The sequence below is a fragment of the Myotis myotis genome, unplaced genomic scaffold, assembly GCF_014108235.1.
Source record: "Myotis myotis isolate mMyoMyo1 unplaced genomic scaffold, mMyoMyo1.p scaffold_m19_p_18, whole genome shotgun sequence".
Classification (NCBI taxonomy): Eukaryota; Metazoa; Chordata; class Mammalia; order Chiroptera; family Vespertilionidae; genus Myotis; species Myotis myotis.
This window is the reverse complement of record NW_023416322.1, coordinates 20,827,209-20,851,007: the sequence shown is the minus strand read 5'-3', so window position 1 is coordinate 20,851,007 and position 23,799 is coordinate 20,827,209. Positions and strand designations below refer to the sequence as shown.

At 38.0% G+C, this 23,799-nt stretch overlaps 1 protein-coding gene across 6 annotated transcripts in view; it reads left to right on the top strand.

Annotated features, from left to right (window-relative positions):
• Positions 1 to 23,799, top strand: part of CEP350 (centrosomal protein 350) — a 124,564-nt gene that overhangs the window by 24,867 nt on the left and 75,898 nt on the right. For all 6 annotated transcript variants that reach the window (XM_036344490.1, XM_036344492.1, XM_036344487.1 and 3 more), the window contains exons 4-11: positions 1,742 to 1,856; positions 2,738 to 2,897; positions 5,431 to 6,053; positions 8,980 to 9,093; positions 11,727 to 11,840; positions 20,040 to 20,186; positions 21,397 to 22,046; positions 22,627 to 22,748. In XM_036344490.1, coding sequence (XP_036200383.1) covers positions 1,742 to 1,856; positions 2,738 to 2,897; positions 5,431 to 6,053; positions 8,980 to 9,093; positions 11,727 to 11,840; positions 20,040 to 20,186; positions 21,397 to 22,046; positions 22,627 to 22,748 — 2,045 coding nt within the window. The remainder of the gene's footprint in view (positions 1 to 1,741; positions 1,857 to 2,737; positions 2,898 to 5,430; positions 6,054 to 8,979; positions 9,094 to 11,726; positions 11,841 to 20,039; positions 20,187 to 21,396; positions 22,047 to 22,626; positions 22,749 to 23,799) is intronic.

Genomic DNA, 23,799 nt, shown 5'->3' with positions numbered 1-23,799 from the left:
TTCGGATTCTTTTTTCATTTTGCTTTTCCGGTTGGGTGTTTTTTGCTTCTTTGCATTTCAAATCTTTGACTTGATTCTTGCGCTCCTCTGGTCTGCTGTTGGGAGTCTGTATAGTATTCTTTATTTCAGTCAGTGTATGCTTAATTTCTAGTTGGTTCTTTATCATAACATCGAGGGTCTCATTAGATTTCTTGTAGATCTCATTAAGTTTATCGGCGGCTTCTAGACAGTTCTTGAGAGACCTTAAAAGTGTGGTTCTGAACTCTATATCTTCCATTGACAATTTTGTCCTGTTTCTTTGTCTCCGCATTTTTTTTATGTTTTCTTGGTGCACCCCCTAGTGGTCTTTGTGCGCAGTCTTGTTGTAGTTAAGCCTTGATTGTTGTAGTTAATACTGGGTGGATTTGACCTCCAGGCCAACTGGCTGTGAGAGTCAGCTGTGTCTGCAGTGGGAAGACTTCTGTCCTCTAGGGAGGTGCTAATCTAGCCTTTGCCTGAGGCTATCCAGCAAATGGCTCTGTGCAGGGCTTGGGCAGGGCAGGTCGCAGGGGATCAAACAGGGCGGGTGGAGGGAGCAGTTATGGCTGCTCTCAGTCCCGTCCCCAGAGGCTCTGCCTCTCAGAGTCCCAGCAACCGCTGCAAACCTCGGAGAGAAAGCTGCCGTTGCGTTCCAACAGATGCCAAACAGTCCCGCTTCTCCCGTTTGAGTCTGGGTCCCTAGAGACTCGCCCAGAACTGGAGCTCAGGGCCTGAGCCTCCCTCCAATTGAGACAGACAACCGCGCCCTCAGCCGCCAGCCCACTTCGTGTGCACCTCCTCACCTTTGTATTTTCCGCACTGTGCCTCCTCTGAGTCTCGGTATTCTGTTCTCTTTCCTTCTAGTTGAAGAATTTCCCCTCAGCCAGCTTTCCTGTGGTTCTGGGTGATGTCCGTTCCTTCTTTTAGTTGTATTTTTGAAGTGGTTGTGCGAGGCAGCATTCTCCAGTGTTTACCTATGCCGCCATCTTGGTTCTCTCCTAATTTGTTTTTTTTTATACCTTTTCTGTTTAATAGATCTAAATACATTTTTTTCACCATTTTGGTTACTACAAATGATTACTATTAAGGGGAAAATGCTTTTTTTTTTTTTTTTTTTGAAAATGCTTTTTAAAATCATTGAGAACATTGGTGATTATACCAAAAATTGACTTATATTGTAAATTGTATGGAAACCTGAATTCTATCTTGTTATTTTTATCCTTATTGTGAAACTTATTTTACAGACAAAAGACTATAAAAGTTGTAGCTGTTTGAATAGTACTCTTAAGGTTTAGTATGGCTGAATGATGTTTTCCTACTTTTTGCATGTAACATGCACAAGATATATGCATAATGATATGCAGCATATAATGTCAGAAAACTTTTACCGCTTTAATAAAACAACAATTAAAAAATAGGTCAAGACAAATAGAAAGTCTTTGATATTCCTCAGAATGTTTTTGGTTTTCTTGTCTAAATTTGGGCAGCATTGTGCCAATTGTTAGTATAGTTGAAGAAATAAGTAATGAAAACACTATAGTTTTGTTCATTAAAGTAAAATATTCCTGAGTTTTTTTCCGTATTTTGGAGGAAGGTATTGGGCAATATAGTTTTATTTTTTATTTATTTATTTTTTTGATATAGTTTTAAATAACTCTGTAATTTGATAGTAGCTGGCTATTTACAGAATTAACCTATTTGTTGTAATGGTATTTAACTTTAGCTGAGACACATTGAAAACAAATTAGAAGTAACCCCTACAAGTACAGCTGTGTTTGATTCTGTCATGGATACCAAGAAATCTTCTGCAAGTGCTACCCGAAAAATAAGTAGAAAAGGTATGTATGAAGTTACTGGATATATGTAATATAAATTTTTGATGTTGGTTTTGATTCAGTTTAATTTCTTCTCATAGTCCCATGTATTTGCTTGCTTTCTTGTCAGAGATTTACCTCTTCATTTTTCCTTTGGTACTAAGTAATTACGAAGCAGCCTCAGATTTATTGACTGTAGGTGCTATTTTCCTTATTGATTAACTAGGGACTTAAGCACCACTGCATCACCTTTGACAGTGAATTTTCATTTGTTTTTAGTGGTGAGAATTTGATTTTGAGCCTTTGGGGTTTTATGTATTTTTTAACAAAGAAATTCACAGGTCTTTATGTCACTTTGAAATTTAGTTGGCTTAATAAGATTTATATCTTTTGTTGGAGTTTAAAATCATAAATTAAATGATTCCCTTAATATCTCATGGGTATTAAATGGAATATCTGTTTTATAGATGCTATCATAAATTCACACAATGCCAATTTTTTTTGTTTATTTTTCATATATTTAATTCTTTGGTTTCCTAATCAGTGGGCTAAAACCTGCAGGTTAGTACTTTCTACTGAAATTGTGCTTTTTAAAAAAAATCTGTGAATCTTTTGGGTTTTATCTGGTATTTCCTTTTTTAAGTGAGTGAGAGCCTTTGACAAAAAGAAATTTTATATGTTGAATTTTATTTTGCATTGTTTGCACAGAATATAATCTTCCTCTATAGATTTGAGTTACTGTAATAATTTAAATAGTCTGTGTTTTTTCCATCTACTTATATAATATCCAGCTAGAGATCTCAGAAACAATAGATACCTAAGTTATTTTCTTAGATCCTTGCCAGATTCAGAGACAGTAGTATTTTATATCATATGTTCTCACAGATTTTTTTTCCCCTCCCCAGATGGTAGGTACCTGGATGATACTTGGCTTAATGCTCCAACTTCCAAATCTTCTAAATCACGGAAAGAGAAATCTCGTAGTCCTCTCAGAGTTACCACCCTGGAAAGTAATGTAAAGAAAAATAATCGTGTGGAATTCCGTGAGCCTTTGGCTTCTTACAGGTTAGTGTTGTTTTTCTTAAAAAGTTACCAAATAGGGCTAGCCTGTAATATTTACAGTAAGATTATAGTTTATTTTCCGACTTTTTCATAGCACTCTGGCTCTGGTATTATTACCTTTTCATTTTTCAGAAAAAAATAAAGCAAACGTCTTTTATATTATGAAATACTGACTTTCTACATTTACTAATTAAATATTTGGGGAGAGAAGAAGTAGTAATATTTGCTCCAGGCAGCTACCACCATTGCAATAAGTATGTTTGCTACAAATTACTCAGGAACTGTGGTTCTTCCCTCCCTCCCTTAATATCTCATATGGGATATTATACATAATGAACTTTGTATAGCGTCGTTTTCTTCTTTTTTTGATAGCATTAATCAGTTACCTAAAATTTCTTCTTGAGAATGTGGGTTGGTTTATTGTTTTACCATTAGCCAGTGGCTCCTTTCAGCAACTTATTTAGTTAGATGTTCAAGTTTAATGAATGAATTTTGATAGTATGGATGATATAAAATGCTTTGTGTTTTTGGTTAGGTGATAATTTAGGATATTCAACTATAAAATTATCAAATTTTGTCTTTGTGGGACATTTTACTAATGATATAAATGTGTTTGTGCTCTTAGTATAGCAAATAGTAAGAAGTAATAAACACTGACCCTTATATTTCTTTATTGCATTTATAAGCACTTTTAGTATTTTAAAGTGCCAATCAATAAATCAAGGAGTTTCATGATGCTGCTTGATAGTAATGGGTATATGTTTGTACTCTTAAATTTGAGAGAAAGAGTTTGAGAGATAGAGGTGGATTATGAGTTCCATTTTCAATAGTTCAATTTGATGCAATTTTGAAATGTCTATGTGAAAATATTTAGTAGGCACTTGAAAATTAGGATAGGAATGTGTACAGAAAGGTCAGGGCTGGGAATATAAATTGGGAGTTGTCACTAATGTTGTAATAATCAAAATGGTGAAAGAAATGTAAAGAGAAGGCCATGGATCTAATCTGAGTAAAAGTTCATAGTTTAGAAAAAAGAGAAAAGAAAATTATGAAAAATAATCAGAGTTCAGAATCTTTAACCACAAAAACATTAAGCAACTTGCCTAGAAACTTATATTTTTAATTTAATTTATTTTTAATGCTTTATTCTTTTAATGCTTTATTCTATTTTCACCTGTGCTAATTTTAGACCTAAATCGTTTTAACTGTGAATTGTTACAGTCTGGTCAAGATAGTGAAAATAATTGCAGTTAGTCATGATATCTAGTGGAAGCTGCAGGACTCGGTTCTCAGCCCCCGTCTAATTTAATATTCAACCACCCAGAACAGAATCTAATGTTTTTTGGGTCATGGACCTCAATGAGAATCTGATGAAAGCTGTAGGCTACTATCTCCTTAGATAAACACACATACTCAAATACTCCTAATAGATCTAAGTATCATATTATGCTGTAATAGTCATGGCTGTAAGATTTTTTGTGGCAGTTTTAAGCCTTTAAATGAAACATCTCTATCAGTGCTATACAATAATCCCATTAATGCGGCCACATGTGGAATCTAAACATATTTTAGTAGTTACATCCACACAGGCATCATTCTTTTGTTGATGCTTTAAGTCTTTTGAATTCATATGTGACTTATAGCACATCACAATTTGGACTAGCCACGTTTCAAGTGCTCAATAGCCACAGGTGGCAAAGTCTACTCTTTCAGACATTGCATGTCCAGGTTGTTGCAATGTGTGCTTTTATAATATTGTTGAGTGTTTTTTCATGATTCATGTGTTCTTACTGCTTAGGCCTTTTTGTCTTCATTAACTTCCTTTTAATAAACTGTTTCTGTTTCCAAAATATAACTTATTAGAATGATGCATAAAATAAAAATAGTCTCTGAAGGAAGATTTGTGCTGGTGTTTTTATGAATAGAAAATGTGGACTTTGTGATATGTGCTTTGGCTATGTCTAGTCTTCTTGCTTACCGCAGAGTTTCTCCATATGCTTTACATAGTTTGAAGCTGCCAAAAGAGTAGTCTGTGGTTCAAAGAGGTTTGACTTTACTAACCACATTTATTTAAAGGAAAATATTTATTGTACTTTTACTTTATATCTGCTCCCAATTTATTTGTTAATTTGGTACGTTATTTAGAAGTTACACACATGAAATGCCAGTATTTGAGAACTTTTTTCCTAGTATTTAAGATTTCATGAAGGAGTAAAACATACATTTTGGTAAAAGGTGCCAAACGAATATCCAAAATCAGAATATAATCCTATTTTTTATCATTCTTAAATCTCTCCACAAAACCTTTTGTATTTTTCTTATTTTATAATGTGTACATTATGATTTAGAACCTGATAGAGAGGTCATTGAGTCTTAATGTTAGTAATGGTTATTTTATTAGTTTTAACCTACTGGAATTTCTGGGTATCGTTTGTTCTCTAATTTTAGTTTGGAGTTCTCCATTTGTAAGACTGATTTCATTTTGATTAGTTTTTGTACTTTTTATTTAAAACTAATTATTATTTTTTAATAATAGGGAAGTTCATGGCACACCTTCCAATATAAGTCCCAATCCTTTAGAGTCAAAGCATGTATATTGTGTGGATGTTAATGAAGAAAAGCCTGAAAATGGGAACTGGAGGGTAAGCAGTCGAGAAGAACGGAATACACATTGCAGTGATTTTGAGAGTTCCCAATCATCTGTCATGAATGATACTGTTGTTAGGTTTTTAAATGATCGACCAGCAATTGATGCATTGCAAAATTCTGAAAGTTTGATTAAGATGGCAGCTCCAATGAGAACTGAGGAAGAAAAGCCTAATAGAACAAAGGGAAATGAGAACAATTTGAAGGCTTCTGGCAATAACATAGGCCATGATATTGATCCAAAAGTATTACGGCTAACTGACTCTTCTCCCTCTTCTACGAGTACTTCTAATTCCCAAAGATTAGATATCTTAAAGCGGCGACAACATGATGTCAAACTGGAGAAACTCAAGGAGCGGATTAGAAAACAGTGGGAACACTCAGAAGAAATAAATGGCCGGAGCCAGAATCAGGGTCATATTGACCACCCAGTAATGGTTGTTAATGTTGATAGCTCAGTGACAGCAAAAGTCAGGAAAGTGGCAACAGCACCACCTGCTCCAGCATATAAAGGTTTGTAATCAGTCCTTGTATCTTTCTCTTTCTGCCTCCTTATTCCTCTATCTCCCCAGGATGTATTTGAGTAGAAATGATCATCTTTAAAATAGTTGTGATTCTCAAATCAAGAAATTAATTCAAGGTGCAAGTTAAAAATGCAGGTTTCTGGATCCTACACTGGACCTAAATCAGAACTTCTGGGATAGAGTCGAGAATTTGAATCATTAATAAGTCCATCAGGGCCATAGTATGAACATTTAATAAGTTGAAAAAAAGAGGAAGTAAGAGCTAGTACATTTTCAGAGAACTGAAGAATATTGCTCTTATTCTGCCATTGTATTTAGATTGTTATTAGGAATTCTTTCACAAGTAATACTTAAAGAACAGTTTAGTGAGTTTGAGTTAATATTTAGTTACAGAATATTTTGGCAATAACATTTGATTCCTGTTGTTTTAACTCTCAAGTTTTGACACTAGAGTTTTTCCCCTGTGTTTAACATTGATAGAGTTGGTATAACTCTTTCAGAGAGAATGTCTGTTTTTAGCCAGCTCATGTTTTTATATATAGTGGTTTTAAGAAGTATGTATTTTTATGTTCCTGAAATTATCTTCATAGGGTCATCATGTAAAGTTTTAATTAAAGAGTTAATTCATTGATCAGGTTAGTCTGTGTTAGACTTTTGTCATGAAAACGTCCACCATTGTAACTTTTGTGGATATTTTTCCAAGTTCAGTTTTTCTAGATAAATGTATGAAGATCAAAATATTGTCAAGATTTGTTTCTTCTTTTAATTTTAAGTTATTAACAAGCTAGGACAGTTTTTGCTCTACTCAATTTTGTTTTGTATTTTTCTACTAAATCCAATTTTTCTCTGACCACTTTTGTAATTTTTTATAGTCCTAAAGTGTCTTTAGTCATTTTTTTCTGCAGAACAAATTTTGCTGTGTACATTTAGACGAATTACCAGTTTTATTTTATTTTGCTAATGACATTCATTGTGAATTAATTTTTAAAAAACAGGTAATTTGCATTTTATTCTAGCTAATTTGTGATAAAATTGTGAATAGTTCTCTTTAGAATCATGAAGAAAATTGCTCTGTTATCCATGATTGGTCTAATGTATTATTAATAAAATTCTTTTATACCTTTTAGTTATTTGTGTACTATGTAGTAATTGTCCACACTGTTGACAGAGCAAATAGCAAATGGCGGGGTCAAATGTGCTTGTTGTTTCTGAGATAGTGAGTTACTATCCAAAACTTTTGCTATACTTATGTCAAACCCATTAAATGCATATTATACATTTAAGGTTTGTTTATTCTAGAAGTTAGTTCAGTCATAGGCAAAGTCTGACAGATGTTAGCAACTAAGGCCTATCTTCAAAGAAAAGAATAAGTAGTCTCTCTGTCAGTCTTGAGAAGGATAGTTTAAATCTCTGATATTTATAATTTATGATTGACATTTTTATCATTTAATTCAGTATTTCTCCACTTCTAGTCTTTTTTTAAAATATATTTTTATTGATTTCAGAGAGGAAGGGAGAGGGAGAGAGATAGAAACATCAATGATGAGAGAGAATCATTGACCAGCTGCCTCCTGCATGCCCCCAACTGGGGATCGAGCCCACAACCTGGGCATATGCCCTTGACCAGAATCAAACCTGGACCCTTCAGTCCACAGTCCAACGCTCTATCCACTGAGCCAAAGCAGCTAGGGACACTTCTAATCTTTTTGAATAAATATATATTGCTTTATCTCCCTGAAGCTTACTTTTTCCAAATAGTATTTGTCAACACATTATGTAGTAGCTGATTTTGCATTCCTTTCATGAACCTTGTAAAGCTGCTCAGCATTATTAGTTATTAGGGAAATGCAAGTCAAAACCATACTTGAGATACCATTTCACATCTAGTAGGGGGACAGTAATAAAAAAGACAGACAATAACTAGTGTTGGTGAGGATGTGGAGAAATTGAAACCCTCATACATTGCTGGTGAGAATGCTAAATAGTACTACAGTTAATTTAGAAAACAGTTTAGCAGTTCCTCAAAAATTTAAATATAGAGTTACTATATGACCCAGCTATTCCACTTCTAGGTATAATACCCATGGGGATTGAAAACATATGTCCACATGAAAACTTGTACACATATGTTCATAGCAGTGGCATTAATAGTAGCCAAAAAATAGAATGTCCATCAGCTGATGAATAGATAACAAAAGTTGGTATATCCATACAGTGGGTCCTTGACTTACGAGTTTAATTCGTTCCGTGACGGAGCTCGTAACTCAAATTACTCGTATGTCAAATCAACAGTGAATGAGTGAGACACATGATGCTGGGCTGATGTTGTGGCCTTCACTGCGCCAACTAGCGGTGGGGTATCTGAAGCTGGCTCGTAACCCAAATTTTAGCTCGCAACTCAAAGCAAAAAATCGGCCGAGAGAAGGCTCATATCTCGAAAAACTCGTTAGTCGGGACACTCGTAAGTCAAGGCCCCACTGTGCATTGAAATATCATTTGCCAATAAAAAGGAATAAAGTTTTGATACATGTTATACAGTGGATAAATATTGAAAACTTATACTAAGTGAAGCCAGACACAAAACCACATATTGTATGATTCTATTTATATGAAATGTCCAGAATAGCCACATTCATAAAGATAGAAAGTAGATGAGCAGTTGCCAGGGAACAGACACAGTTGTGTGTGTGGCAAATGCTAATGTGTACAGGGTTTTTTTTCAGGGAGATGAAGTGCTTGGGAATTAGATGGTGATAGTTGTATAACTTTGTAAATATACTACAAACCACTGAGGTGTACACTTTAAAAGAGTGAATTTAAAGTATGTTAATTATATCTTATTTAAAAAAAAGTATAACGAACAAAACTTATAAAGCAACTTTGATAAGAATGTTCTGTGTGTTGAAATGTATTAGGCTTCAATCCTTCAGAGACCAAGATTCGAACACCTGATGGCAAAGTGTGGCAAGAGGCTGAGTTTCAAAACATGAGTAGAGAACTGTATCGAGACTTAGCACTTCACTTAGCAGGTGAGAGTAGAGCTTTCTAAGATTTTTAGTGTTATATCATGCATACTATCTAACTTAAAATACCCTATATAATCAAGAGCTAATATGCAAATAGTCATCATGCTCTCATGCCCTTGCGAGGGGGCTGGGGGACCTGAGGCTGCATCCACTGCCTGGCTCTGGGCTGGGGGACCTGAGGCTGCACCCCCCACCCTGTGGGGCTTGACAGGGGTGGAGTTGGCTGGGTCTGAGTCTCATGCGATTTCGAGGCGCACGTGGGTGGGCAGGGACTTGACTCTGGGTCCCTTAGCGTGCCCCAGACTCTGACAGGTGGGAGATTTTCATACACATTTAACTGATTTTCTTTCATCTGTGACACTTCTACTATAGAGAAAGGGCAAATAGCAATATTAAAATATTTCCTCTAATTCCCTTTTAATGTTCACGAATTTCGTGCAACGGGCCACTAGTTTAAACATAAAAATGGTCACCAAGCTAAAGATATTTCCCTTTTCTAACTACATAGTATACTGAAGTGGTGGTGGTTTTAGTCATAAGGCTCTCTTAGCCTCTAGGCTCTGCTCCAGGGTTAAAATTAGCATACAAGGCTGATGTGACAGAAGTGAGGCTATTTTTAAACTGAGGGACTTGCAGAGTAGGGCCTGTTTGAAGAAAATACAGCCGTCTAGTTGAAGTTTATTTCTTCTGCTAGATCTCTTGAGATCTTTGAAGTGGTCAGTGTTTGGCAGGCAGCAGTTAAGACGATACTAACATGAGGGCAAAATGCAGGAAGAAAAATGAACCTTATAGGAAAGGAATAATGTTAGAGGATTGGAAATACGAGGTACTTCTGGAAGATAGGAAGAGGGAAATAGGAAGGTCATACTCATAATGTTATTAAGTATTGAACACCTAGTATGATTTTGGACAAGATGCAGTATTTAGTATTCTGTGTTTTTTACAGTTGAGGAAATAGAGGCTCAAAGAATAATTTTCCCAAGGTTGCGAAGCCAAGGGGGATGGGGGCTGGGTGGAAGGGGATAAAGACAGGGAAATGGGAACATCTATAATAGTGTCAACAATAGAAAATAGAAAAAAGAATTGAAGCCAAGATTCAAAGCCATCTCTGACTGTAAAGCCAGAGATTTTTCTAGTAAGCCTCCATAGAGTTCCTTCTAATAAATTTGGTGGCATTTTAAGTGTTCAGTCCAGTTTTCCTACTGTTAATTATAGAGCACTGTATTCAGAAATTCTTTTGTGGAGAAGAAGTATCTCTATATAAAAAGCTAATATGCAAAGTGTCCCCTCGGGAGTTCAACTGGGAGAACGGGAGTTTGATTGCTCGCTATGATGTATGCTGACCACCAGGGAACAGCTACTTCCACATTGCTAAATCCAGTGTTTAATTTTGTCATCTTGATTTCTCACAACATTGGACATGATTGAAGCTCTTAAAAACTCTTCACTGGACATTTAGGATACCATAAGTGTTTGGTTTTCCTGCTCAATCTGGTTGCTCCTTTTCAGTTTTTTTCCTGACCCTACTTCTGATCTCTAAAAATTGGCATGTCCCATTCTTAGTACTTGGATCTGTCCTCCTCCCCTTCTTTCCTTTCCCGCCCTCTCCCCTCCCAACTTTTATATATCTACATACACATGAGCTTGTCTCAGGGCTTTAAATATTTGTTGATGATGATTCCAAATTTATGTCTCTGTTCCAAATGTCTCCTCTGAACTCAGACTCTTATATCCAGCTGCTAATGCCACATCTTCCTTTGGATATATAATAGATTTCTTAAGCTTATTAGTATATTCAACTTTTCTCTTTCTTCACTTCATGCAAACTGGCCTCCTGCTGTTTCTTAGACATTTGGTATGCTCCTGCCTTTGACTCATACTTACTTCCACTTTGCCCAGAATGCAGAGCTCTCTGTGTATATTTTAAAGTATATTTATTTACTTTATTTATTTGTAATGGAGGTTAATTCACACACAAACACACACACACAGACACACACACACGAGCAAAAATAGGTTTATAGTTGTTAATATGTGAAACAGAGTTTTTCCTTTATTATTTATTTATTAATTCCTGTATTATTTATTTGTACTATGTAAAACTACTTTTGCCCATCCCTGTATATAGTCCCAGATTAGAATTGAAAAAATTAGTGAGTAGTAATTTGTATGTGAAATACCTTGACATATTTCACTAGCGTAACTATAAAGGCATAATTTAGGAATATTAGGTATTTTATGATGTTTTATTCTAGAAGTTCATTAATATCTCAGTTACATAGTTAGTTTTAAACGAAATCGGAATCTGAGAAAGTGCTTATCTCTTGAGATTCTATAAATGCTGTGGAACCTGGGCTGGAAAGCATTACTGTTGAAGTTTCTTCCAGTTTGTGGAATCGAGTTACATTTCTCAAGTATTTGCTGAAAAAAAAAATACAAAGATTTGGAACCTAACGGTGGAGTAGTAGTAATCTTTAGACCTTTTCGTAAAAGGAGCTGGCATTGGTAGCTTATGGGTCATAGAAATAGCCTCAGTGAAGAATTATAAAGTTTATATTGATTTTTCATACTGGGGGAGGACAAGTAGATGGGTTGAAATAATTGTAATATTTGCTGTAAATGTTTCTGATTTTCAGAAGACATCTCTATGAAAGAGAAACCTGCTGAAAAAAGTAAAGAGAAGAAAGTGGTCAAGCCAGTACGAAAAGTCCAAAAGGTAGCACAGTTTTCAAGTCCAGAATGTAAAACAGGTTAGTTTTCTCAATATCATGTACCTCCTATAGTTAGATATTCCTGAAATGGCATCTACATGGAAATAAATGTTTGTTAACCAGATGTTCTCATTGTTTGGCACATATGAAAATGGAATACAGTTTACATATCACTAGAGGCCCAGTGCACGGATTCATGCACTGGTGGGATCCCTCGGCCTGGCTTGCGCCCTCTTGCAATCTGGGACCCCACTGGTGTATGATCGGGGCTGGGGAGGGACCATGGGAGGGCTCCAGGGCATGTCCGGCCGGTCTAGCCCAGTCCCGATTGGCTGGACCCCAGCAACAAGCTAACCTACTGGTCGGAGTGTCTGCCCCCTGGTGGTCAGTGTGCGTCATAGCTATCTGTCAAACGGTCGCTTAGGCTTTTATATAGATAGATTATTTTGTGTATGTGTATTTAATTGGCATAGCATAACCTACATGTATTTAGAATGTATAGTTTGATAAGTTCTTATATGCTAGTAAGTCTATACCCATGAAGCCACAGGTTTACCATGATACTAAACACATCTATCACCTCCCTCAAATTTTTTTCAGTCATTTTTTAATAAAAATTAATCAGATAAAAGGTAATGATTTTTATGCAGTAAACTTTTATATAGAAAGGGATTGCTTATGACTGTCACTAACAAATGTATGGCAGTCCATACCTGTAGTGGCCAGGCTGGGCTCTGAGTTGATCAATACTGTGAAAAAGAGAATTCCCTAGTTCCATAGTGATCAACATTTTAGGCTCTATCCAGATTGCCCAGATTTTAAACTAGCTTTGATCCTTTGGTAAATGAGTTAATTTTAGTGTCCTTCATTTTTCCCATATGTAAAATGAGAAGGTAGTAGTACTTCTCATGGGGTCCTTGTCAGAACTAAAATAATATCTAAAAGGACTCAATGTAGTACCTGGCATATGTATGGTAAGCACTCAAATGTTAGGAATAAGTCCATTACTAATTATTATTATTTCGGATTATACTGAAAATGGCTATTTTAGTATATCATATTTATGTCAGTGAGTAATTTGGGCCAAGAGAGAGTGGAGAAAGTTGGGAGCTTGTCACTTTCAGCTTGGAGACATTTTGAATCAATCATTCATACATTCATTCATTATGCATATATTTTTGAGCACTTGCTGTATGTGAGGTATTGTGCTATACTAGCTTAGGCAGTACAGTTGTAAGCAAGATGCACATAGTCCCTGCTCTCCTGAAGCTTATAATCTTGTCAGGAAGACGGTAATACACAGTTAGAATAAAGCGTGATGAATGTATGATAGGGGGTGTGCAAGATCTGTGGGAACAAAGAGCAGGAGTGATGGGGCACTGGATTTTGACCAGGCACTTGTATTTCTGGCCATAGACTAATTAATAGAGTGGCAAATAACATATTTTGTGACACCCATTGTTAACTTTAGCTGTCATAAGAGAATGACCCTCACTGTATACAAATAAAAAAAAAATTTATAGGAGCACGAATTATCTGAATGTAAACTAAACTAATTCTTAAAAAAACAAGGCACATGCCCTAGCTGGTTTGACTCAGTAGATAGACTGTCAGCCTGCAGACTGAAGGATCCCGGGTTTGATTCCAGTCAAGGGCACATGCCTGGGTTGTGGGCTTGATCCCCTGTAGTGGCCATACAGGAGGCAGCTGACCAATGATTCTCTCATCATTGACGTTTCTATCTATCTCCCTCTCCTTCCCTCTCTGAAATCAATAAAAAATAATAATAAGGCATGAGTTACTATGTAAGGCATGTTACTTTTCATGAGTTACTATGTAATACTGTTATCAGGAGCATAGTTTGAAATAAAACACTGGAACTGCTATAACTTTTGAACACTGATCTTGGATTGTATTTGTCCAGTTTTGTGGTAGGCTAATTCCTATGTGTGTACTGGGGCAGTGACTGAGACTGAGTCATTAAATGTGCAAAAGCTGTATTAATAGTTTATCTATAGTGAAAGTCCTCTTTTTCTACCAATGACTGCATGAGACTATTTCAGAAAGCCAGAATTCAGAAATAACCAATGAGGATATTCAGAAGCCAACATTTATAAATAACTACCAGTATATTTATGGTTGCTTGCTTTTGATTCAGAAAAGTAAGCTGAAATTGAAGGGAGGTCTGTTCTCTCATTTTGCTTAAAAGCATAAAGTTTTTTATAACTAAATTGAGCAATAGACGTAAAATCTTTTAAATATTTTAGATTGATGGTTTAAGGTTAATAACAAGTTGCAAAAATATTTCTTTTATAAAATAAATAGCACACATTTATAATTCATAATAGATGTTTTCATTAAAATTATACTTGCATTTAAACTTTTAAATTAAAGCCCCATTTAAAGAAACTCTAAACAAATGTCTTTTATTATAAACTAGAGGCCTGGTGCACGAATTCGTACGTGGGTGGGGTCCCTTGGGGTTGGCCTGCGGGGATCTGGCTGAAACTCTCAGTCCAACACCGCCTGTAACTCCTGCCTGCCTTTCCCACTCATCCCGGCCCCACTGTGCCTACCTCTGGCTTGCACCCAGTCAGTCCCGATTGGGAGAGACTAATGTCGCCGCAGTGGCTGTGAGCCCTACGCCTGGTGCCCATCTGGAGGGAGGTGAGGGGGGCAAGGACGCAATCGGCCCTCTAGGCGGGCAGTGGGATGCCCTTGCTAGCCCGGGATCCAGATCTGTCCTGCTGACTTTTTTTTTTTTTTTTAATTAAATCTTTATTGTTCAGATTATTACATTTGTTCCTCTTTTTTTCCCCCCCATAACTCCCCTCCTCCCAGCTCCCGCCCCACCCTCCGCCCTCACTCCCCACCCACTGTCCTCTTCCATAGGTGCACGATTTTTGTCCAGTCTCTTCCCGCATCTCCCACACCCCTTTCCCCCCCAAGAATAGTCAGTCCATTCCATTTCTATGTCCCTGATTCTATTATGATCACCAGATTATTTATTCACTTGATTCTTAGATTCACTTGTTGATAGATGCATGTTTGTTGTTCATAATTTGTATCTTTACCTTTTTCTTCTTCTTCCTCTTCTTAAAGGATACCTTTCAGCATTTCATATAATACTGGTTTGGTGGTGATGAACTCCTTTAGCTTTTCCTTATCTGTGAAGCTCTTTATCTGACCTTCCGTTCTGAATGATAGCTTTGCTGGATAAAGTAATCTTGGTTGTAGGTTCTTGGTATTCATCACTTTGAATATTTCTTGCCATTCCCTTCTGGCCTGCAAAGTTTCTGTTGAGAAATCAGCTGACAGTCGTATGGGTATTCCCTTGTAGGTAACTGGGTTTCTTTCTCTTGCTGCTTTTAAGATTCTCTCTTTGTCTTTTGCTCTTGGCATTTTAATTATGATGTGTCTTGGTGTGGTCCTCTTTGGATTCCTTTTGTTTGGGGTTCTCTGCGCTTCCTGGACCTGTAGGTCTATTTCTTTCACCAGGTGGGGGAAGTTTTCTGTCATTATTTCTTTAAATAGGTTTTCAATATCTTGCTCTCTCTCATCCTCTGGCACCCCTATAATTCTGATGTTGGTGCGCTTGAAGCTGTCCCAGAGGCTCCTTACACTATCTTCATATTTTCGGATTCTTTTTTCATTTTGCTTTTCCAGTTGGGTGTTTTTTGCTTCTTTGCATTTCGAATCTTTGACTTGATTCTTGCGCTCCTCTGGTCTGCTGTTGGGTGTCTGTATAATATTCTTTATTTCAGTCAGTGTATGCTTAATTTCTAGTTGGTTCTTTATCACAACCTCGAGGGTCTCATTAGATTTCTTGAGGATCTCACTACATTTATCGGCGGTCTCACCAGTCTTTTCGAGGGCCTTACTAAGTTTATCGGCAGCTTCTAGACAGTTCTTAAGAGACCTTAAAAGTGTGGTTCTGAACTCAATATCCTCCATTGACAGTTTTGTCCTGTTTCTTTGTCTCCGCATTTTTTATGCTTTCTTGGTGCACCCCCTAGTGGTCTTTGTCCGCAGTCTTGTTGCCTTTAAGCCTTGATTGATGTCGGCAATACCGGGGTGATTTGACCTCCAGGCTAACTGGCTATGAGAGTCTGCTGTGTCTGTAGTGGGAGGGCTTCTGTGCTGGATCTCTAGGGCGGTGCTAATCTAGCGTTTGCCTGAGGCTATCCGGCAAATGGCGCTGCGCAGGGCTTGGGCGGGGCGGGTCCCCGGGGATCTACAGGGCGGGCGGAACAAGCAGTTAGGTGACTCTCAGTTCCTTCCCCAGGGGCTCTGCCTCTCAGAGCCCCAGCAATGGCTGCAAACCTCGGAGAGAAAGCTGCCTTCGAGTTCCGACCGAAGCCAGACAGTCCCGTTTCTCCCGTTTGAGTCTCGGTCCCCAGAGACTCGCCCGGATCTGGAGCTCAGAGTCTGAAGCTCCCTCCCGATTGAAAACAACAACCGCGCCCTCCGCCGCCAGCCCGCTCCGCGCGCACTCCGCACCTGAGTATTTCACTTCAGCACTGCGCCTCCTCTGAGTCTGGGTATGATATTCTCTTTCCTCCTAGTTGTAGAATTTCCACTCAGCCAGCCTTCCCGTGGTTCTGGGTGATGTCCGTTCTGTCCTTTAGTTATATCTCTGAAGTGGTTGTTTGAGGCAGCGATCTCCGGCGTTAACCTACGCCGCCATCTTGGTTTCTCCTGTCCTGCTGACTTTTGTGCCGGTTGTTGGGAGCCACCTGGTAGCTGCTTTTATATTGTTTCTTCCCTGCGGAGTGTCTAGGGAAGGAAAGTGGCCGAGGTGCCCGAGGCCAACTTCTAGGAAGCATCGCTGTCGGGATCGGGCCTGGCCTGTTCTCTGGAGATTGGACCTGGGAACTACTGAGGGAGTTAGTGGCTGCCGCCGGGCTGGTGGACCACTGGTATGGGTCGGTCAGCTGAGTGGCACTCCTGCTGTGGGAGTATGGGTCAGCTGAGTGGCACTCCTGCATTGAGCATCTGCCTTCTGGTGTTCAGTGCATGTCATAGCGATCAGTCATTCGGTTGTATGGTTGCTTAGGCTTTTATATATATAGAAGGCATGGCATCACAAAAAGCTTGAAAAATAGAAGAAACCACAAAAAAACTACCCTTAGTTAAATAAAGTACTAGTATTATTTTGTGTACTTCCTTACAAAAGTTTTAAAATCATAATAATATGTGATTGTAGTCATTCATTGCATATATAAAGTTTTATCTTTTTCTCTTAGAAGCTTTCTATAGAACATTTTTGTTACTTCTTTTTTTTTATTGCTTAAAGTATTACAAAGGGTATTACATATGTCTCCTTTTTTCCCCCACCCTTGACAATCCCTTGGCCTCCCCTACCCTCCAGTGTCTTATGTCCATTGGTTATGCTTATATGCATGCATATAAGTCCTTCTGTTGATCTCTTACCTCCCCCTTCTGCCCCCCTATCCTCCCCCATTTTTGTTATTTCTTATAGAAATTGTGATTTGAAATGGCCACATAGTACTCTATTTAGTAGAAATCTAGTTTAATTCACCATCATTCTTCAATATTTAGGTTAATTCTTATAATAATATAATGAACATTTTCATTTGTTTTTTCTTTCTTTTGTATTATTTCTATTAGATACCATGCTATTATTTGCATTATTTGAACAAGGTGAATGAGCAGTTTTGGGGCCCCTGACACATAATACTGTTTATTGTGTGTGTGTGTGTGTCTGTGTGTTGTATTTCTTTAAATATGTATTTATATTGATTTCAGAGAGGAAGGGAGAGGGAGAGACAGGTAGAAACATCAATGATGAGAGAGAATTATTTATTGGCTGCCTCCTACTCGCCCCACACTGGGGATCGAGCCCACAACCCGAGCATGTGCCCTTGACCAGAATCGAACCTGGGACCCTTCAGTGCCCAGGCTGATGCTCTATCCACTGAGCCAAACCAGCTAGGGCTATTGTGTGTTTTTTAAAAAGAAACTGTATATATATATATTATATATATATATATATATATATATATATATATATATATATACACACACACACACACACACACACACACACACACACACACTAGAGGCCCGGTGCACAAAAATTTGTGCACTCGGGGCGGGAGGGGGGGAGTCCCTCAGCCCGGCCTGTGCCCTCTTGCAGTCTGGGACCCCTCGGGGGATGACCACCTGCTGGCTTAGGCCTGCTCCCCAGGGGATTGGGCCTAAGCTGGCAATCAGACAGCCCTCGGGTGATGTCCACTTGCCAGCGGGGAGCAGACCTAAGCTGCATTCAGACATCCTTAGCGCTGCTGAGGAGGCAAGAGAGGCTCCCACCACCACCGCTGTACTGGCAGCCATCAGCCTGGCTTGTGGCTGAGCAGAGCTCCCCCATCTGGGAGCACACTGACCACCAGAGGGCAGCTCCTGCATTGAGCATCTGCCCCCTGGTGGTCAGTGTGTGTCATAGTGACCAGTCATTCTCATTCTTTCTGCTGTTAGGGTCAGTTTGCATATTACCCTTTTACTATATAGGATAGAGGCCTGGTGCACAGGTGGGGGACGGCTGGTTTGTCCTGAAGGGTATCCCGAATCAGGGTGGGGGTCCCACTTGGGTGCCTGGCCAGCCTGGATGAGGGGTTGATGGCTGTTTGCAGCTGGTCACACCCCATTCAGGGTGGGGGTCCCCACTGGGGTGCCTGGTCAGTCTGGGTGAGGGGCTGAGGGCCGTTTTCAGGCTGGCCGGCGACTTAAGCTCCCAGCCTCTCCTTTTTTTCTTTTTTCTTTTTTTAATTCTGGGGTTTATTTACCTTCTATAATTGAAACTTTATTGCCGCTCCATGTCCCAGGCCACGGCCTGCTGAAAACAGGCATCTGGGGTTTGTTTAGCTTCTATAATTGCAACTTTGTTGCTTAAAGTGGAGCTCAGAGCCCGGTCACAGCAAGAGGAAGCTTGACTTCCTCCATCACTGGAGCAAGCAAGCCTCCTGCTTGCTTCAGCTGCGTGGCTGCTGGCCGCCTTCTTGGTTGGGTTAATTTGCATATCCTGCTGATTAGCCAATGGGAAGCGTAGCGGAGGTATGGTCAATTACCATGTTTGTCTATTATTAGATTTTATATATATACATTTTATATCCACTTATATTTCAACAAGCAATGCATAACTAGAATGATTTTATTATAATTCAACCAACAATGACTATGAATGTAAAAATCATTTTTCTAATTAGGTTTAAAGGACTATTTTATTATTTTTATTCCATTTCTTTTTTTTTTAATTGATTTTTTTACAGAGAGGAAGGGAGAGGGATAGAGAGAGTTAGAAACATCGATCAGCTGCCTCCTGCACACCTCCTATTGGGGATGTGCCCGCAACCAAGGTACATGCCCTTGACCGGAATCAAACCTGGGACCTTTCAGTCTGCAGGCCGACGCTCTATCCACTGAGCCAAACCGGTTAGGGCTTATTCCATTTCTTATATTACTTTGTATTTAAATATATATCTCATGCTTATTTTTTATGGTTTCTATTTTATAAACAGTCTTTTATATCATTTGATGTTTTTAAGTTACTGTCTATTTTGAGATGATGGTCTAATTTTAATTTTTTTACAACCTAACAATAGTAAATGAAAAGATTTTCTCCTGGTAAACAGCTGTATTTACTGGAACATTCTTTTATTTTCATAAACTTTTATAATTGGGATAATTGAAAATGTTGATAGTATTTGTTTAATGTCATTATTTTACGCATTAAAATGTAGTGTGTAGTTTTGGTATATATCTGTGAAATTTAATGTGAAATTCCCTGTAATATCATCACCTCCAAAGGTAATCACAGTTAACTGTTATATGTTATATATTTACTCAAATTTTTTTCTGTGCTTAGATTAAGTTCAGCAAATATACATTTTACTATGTGCCAGATACTGTGCTAGTGTGGATAACCAAACACTTTTATAGTTAAGGAATATTTTTGTTCTGTGGAAAAATTGTTGGATTCAGTGACCTAGTTTTTGAGGTTTCAGTTATCATTAATATTTTGTACTTAACTGTGTGTGGGTACATCAAGATTTAAACTTCATTGATTTTGGAGACTTAGGGTTAAAAGTAAAAGTAGATTATAAATCTTTTGACTTTGGCATAAGGTAAGCATTAAGAATATTAGGAAACCTGTATGATTGAGTAGATATACTTTTTACAGCTAAAATTTAAATTTTAAATTCAATGCTTATATTTTAGGTAGCAGTCATCTGATAAGTACATCTTCTTGGCGAGATGGACAAAAATTAGTAAAGAAGATTCTAGGACCTGCACCCAAAATGGAGCAAAAAGAGCGAAGGACAGTATCAAGTGACAGAAGTGGAAGAGAAAGAACTACTAAATCTGGTAAGTAATCTATTACATTACCTCAATAATTAAAATTTGCTTATGTAAGTACTTAAAGAGGGTGAAAATACTCTTTTGGTAATGTTCTATGACTTTGCTTTATATGTAAAATTGTGAATGTAGCTCAAAAAAGAAGACATTCTATTGGGCTTATCTATGGATAACTTCTGCACACAGCAGTTATGGTGATCTCTACTAAGAATTTTGTTTATGTTATATTTATTATATTGTGAATATCAAAGCATCATTTAAGCAAATATTAATAGACTTTTAGGAACCTTGGGAGAATCAAAACCAATTTCTCTGATCCCTATGTACACAAACACAGGCATACATTAAAAAGGTTCAGTTTTTTTATTTGTCAGATTAGGAAATAAGCCCTGAGAGAGAATTGGGTATATAGGCAGTGGGTAGCAAAATTTGAATAGGATCCACAACTCCTTAGTTTGACCCTTGATTCCATTACTTTTCTCTTTTTGAAATTGTTTTTGAATGCTATTTGCAGTAACTAGCTACTTTTTCATGAACGCTAAGTTTGGAAAATGAAATATTTATACCCATAGGCCAGCTTTCCTTTTCAGCAGCAAAATCTGCCTTAATTTGAACTTATGGAATGGATTCAGTAAGAAATGCAATTGCAGGTATAATTTGGTATATAGAAGTTAATATATACTTTGTATTTGCTTCTCTTCACTTTAATTTAGCTTATAAATAAACTCACATGCATTCTTAGCCTAAAAGTAAGCCACATCAACAAATATCTAGATGATAACATGTTTGTTTTTCTATATATTTAATTTTTTCTGTCACTCTTTGGAGAGTTGTGTCGGTGTAATATTGTTGGTTTTTTTAAATCAGACGTTTGGGAGTTTGGGAGGGAGAGTAACATTAAATAAGCACATGAGAGAGAAATAATAATTTTCCATTAATAGTTAAATATTCACATCATTATCTGTTCTTATTTCAGAAATATTAAAATATGCATTTTTTCTAATGCCAAGGAAGCATAATGTTTCAGAATATAGAAATTCTCCTACTGCTAAAAAAAAAAAAAAAGATGATTTTGTTTCCTTCTATAATATTCTTTAGAAGACTTTATACAATATTTAAATTAGAGTTTAAGATAAAGGGAAATTTTCTCACTGAGTGCAACACATTTTAGGAAAGAATACAGAGTTTTAATATATCACTAACAGTTCATCCTTTGCAGGAAGTCATGTTGGAAGAGCAGAATCTGATCCCAGGTTGAATATTTCACATAGACATCTTCCACGAAACTCAGAACGTTCAAGAAGTAGAGCTCGGTCTGAAAATAATATAAAGAAATTAGCTCGATCTCTTCCAGATAATAAACAGGAGGAAAATACTGCCTTAAATAAAGACTTTTTACCTGTTGAGATTCGTGGAATTCTTGATGACCTACAGCTGGATTCTGCGACAAGGCAAGAGGCAGGAGATTTACAAAATCAGAAGTCATCAGCACCAGTACAAGCTTGGAGGAGTCATAGCCCAATAAAAAGAAAACCTGACAAAATAACAGCTAATGAAGATCCCCCTGTTATTTCTAAAAAGCGCCACTATGACACAGATGAGGTACGACAGTACATTGTTAAACAGCAGGAGGAAAGGAAGAGGAAGCAAAATGAAGAGAAGAAGGCTCAAAAGGAGGCCACTGAGCAGAAGAACAAACGATTGCAGGAGCTCTACCGGAAGCAGAAAGAAGCCTTTACTAAAGTAAAAAATGTGCCTCCTTCTGAGCCATCAGCAACTAGGCGTCTACAGGAAACTTACTCCAAATTGCTACTAGAAAAGACCTTGCTTGAAGAGCCGACTCATCAACATACTATGCAGGAAATACAGGTAATAGTAGTGGCAGAAATACAAAGGGAAGCAACTTATGGTTAGGAAAAGTTTATTTGCTATACTATTTAAAAATTACCAACCATTCCTTTATGGTCAGGCAAAATTTGTAATGATGGCCTTTCATGAAATTTATTGTATATAAAATTACTAGTTCATTGTAGTAATTTTACGAGTATTGTTAATGTTTTTAAAAATAGTAAGTAACATTAAGTGTACCGTTTTAAAGGTTTTTACAGACTTAGCTTTAGTAAATTTTCACAAGTCTGAGCAGATGTAGATAATACTAGTATTTTTACTTATCTGGTGAAAAACTGAGGTTTAGAAAGAGTATAATATCCTCTAAATTATGCAGTTAATATTAGGTTCCCTTGTTGGATTTCAGGTATAAATTTGCTATTAATTGTAATGGCTGTTTTTAAAACAAACTAAGTTTAAGTGGGTTTTATTTGACAGGAAAAAAAGCCCCTACATTTCATGATTTTTATAAAAGTGAAATGATTTAATATTTGTCCCATGTATTCCCTGAATATATCTTTGTGATTGGAGTCAGATGCATTTGATGTCCTTTTTCTACTAGACCAGACCAGGGTATCAGCCATCTGGAGAATCTGACAAAGAAAACAAAGTGCAGGAACGTCCCCCAAGTGCATCTTCCAGCAGTGACATGTCCCTGTCAGAACCACCACAGCCTCTTGCAAGGTAAAAAGGAGAGAATGTAAGATGATCAAGGGTCTGTCTGTCTTCCCATAAAATTTAGTATAGTGGTCTATGCTCAGTTAATTTTGTTGATTGACCTATGTGAGCAAGAGCCTCTCCTGCCTCTGCTGCAGGTGGGTGGTAAGGAGCGAGGGGTCTCGGGCTGCAAGATCCCTGGACTGCGAGAGGGATGTCTGGCTGCCGGCTTAGGCGTGATCCCTAGGGGGGGTTGGGCCTAACCCGGCAGGCGGACATCCCCCAAGGGATCCTGGACTGCGAGAGGGTGCAGGCCAGGCTGAGGGCCCCCCACCCCATCCACGAATGTCATGCGCCGGGCCTCTAGTTGATATACATAAAAGCCCAGCGACTGGAATGGCGGAATGACCAGAACGACTGGTGGCTATGACGCGCACTACGGCAGCCAACTAACCTGATCCGGGGCCCTGATCAGCCACCCCCCTGGCTGGCCCTCCCCTGCCCCCGATTGGCCCCCAACACCCACCCGTGGTCCCTCCCCCCAGCCGGCCCTGCTCCTGATTGGCCCCTAAAACCCTGATCGGTGGCCCCGCCCCCTTGCTATGCCAGCCTGATGGGCCCCCATCGGGGTGGGCCAGCCAGACCCTACCCATGCACAAATTCGTGCACTGGGCCTCTAGTCATTTGATAGTGTAGGGTTAGCTGTGCCTCCCAGCTTTCTGTCACCTTCAGTTTTGATAAACATATTCATGTCATCATCCCAAAATAATGGATAATTCCAAGGGAAAAAAATTTCATGTTATTTTGTCTAAGAATCTTCTTAATAGTTAACATCAGCCTTCAATATATCTATAGTATCCCTTAATATACAGGGTGTCCATAGTCTGGAAACAGGTGAATTAAATAATGTTGCCTAGGACATCTTTATTCTGTTATTAGACTTTATGGACACCTTTCATTGTATCATATATATATGACTGATTCTCATAGTTTTACATTGGTACTCACTGTTTTTATGTTCATTATTTTTTTAAGAACTAGATTTTAGTAATCTCCTTATTTCTTTAGTATATATGAT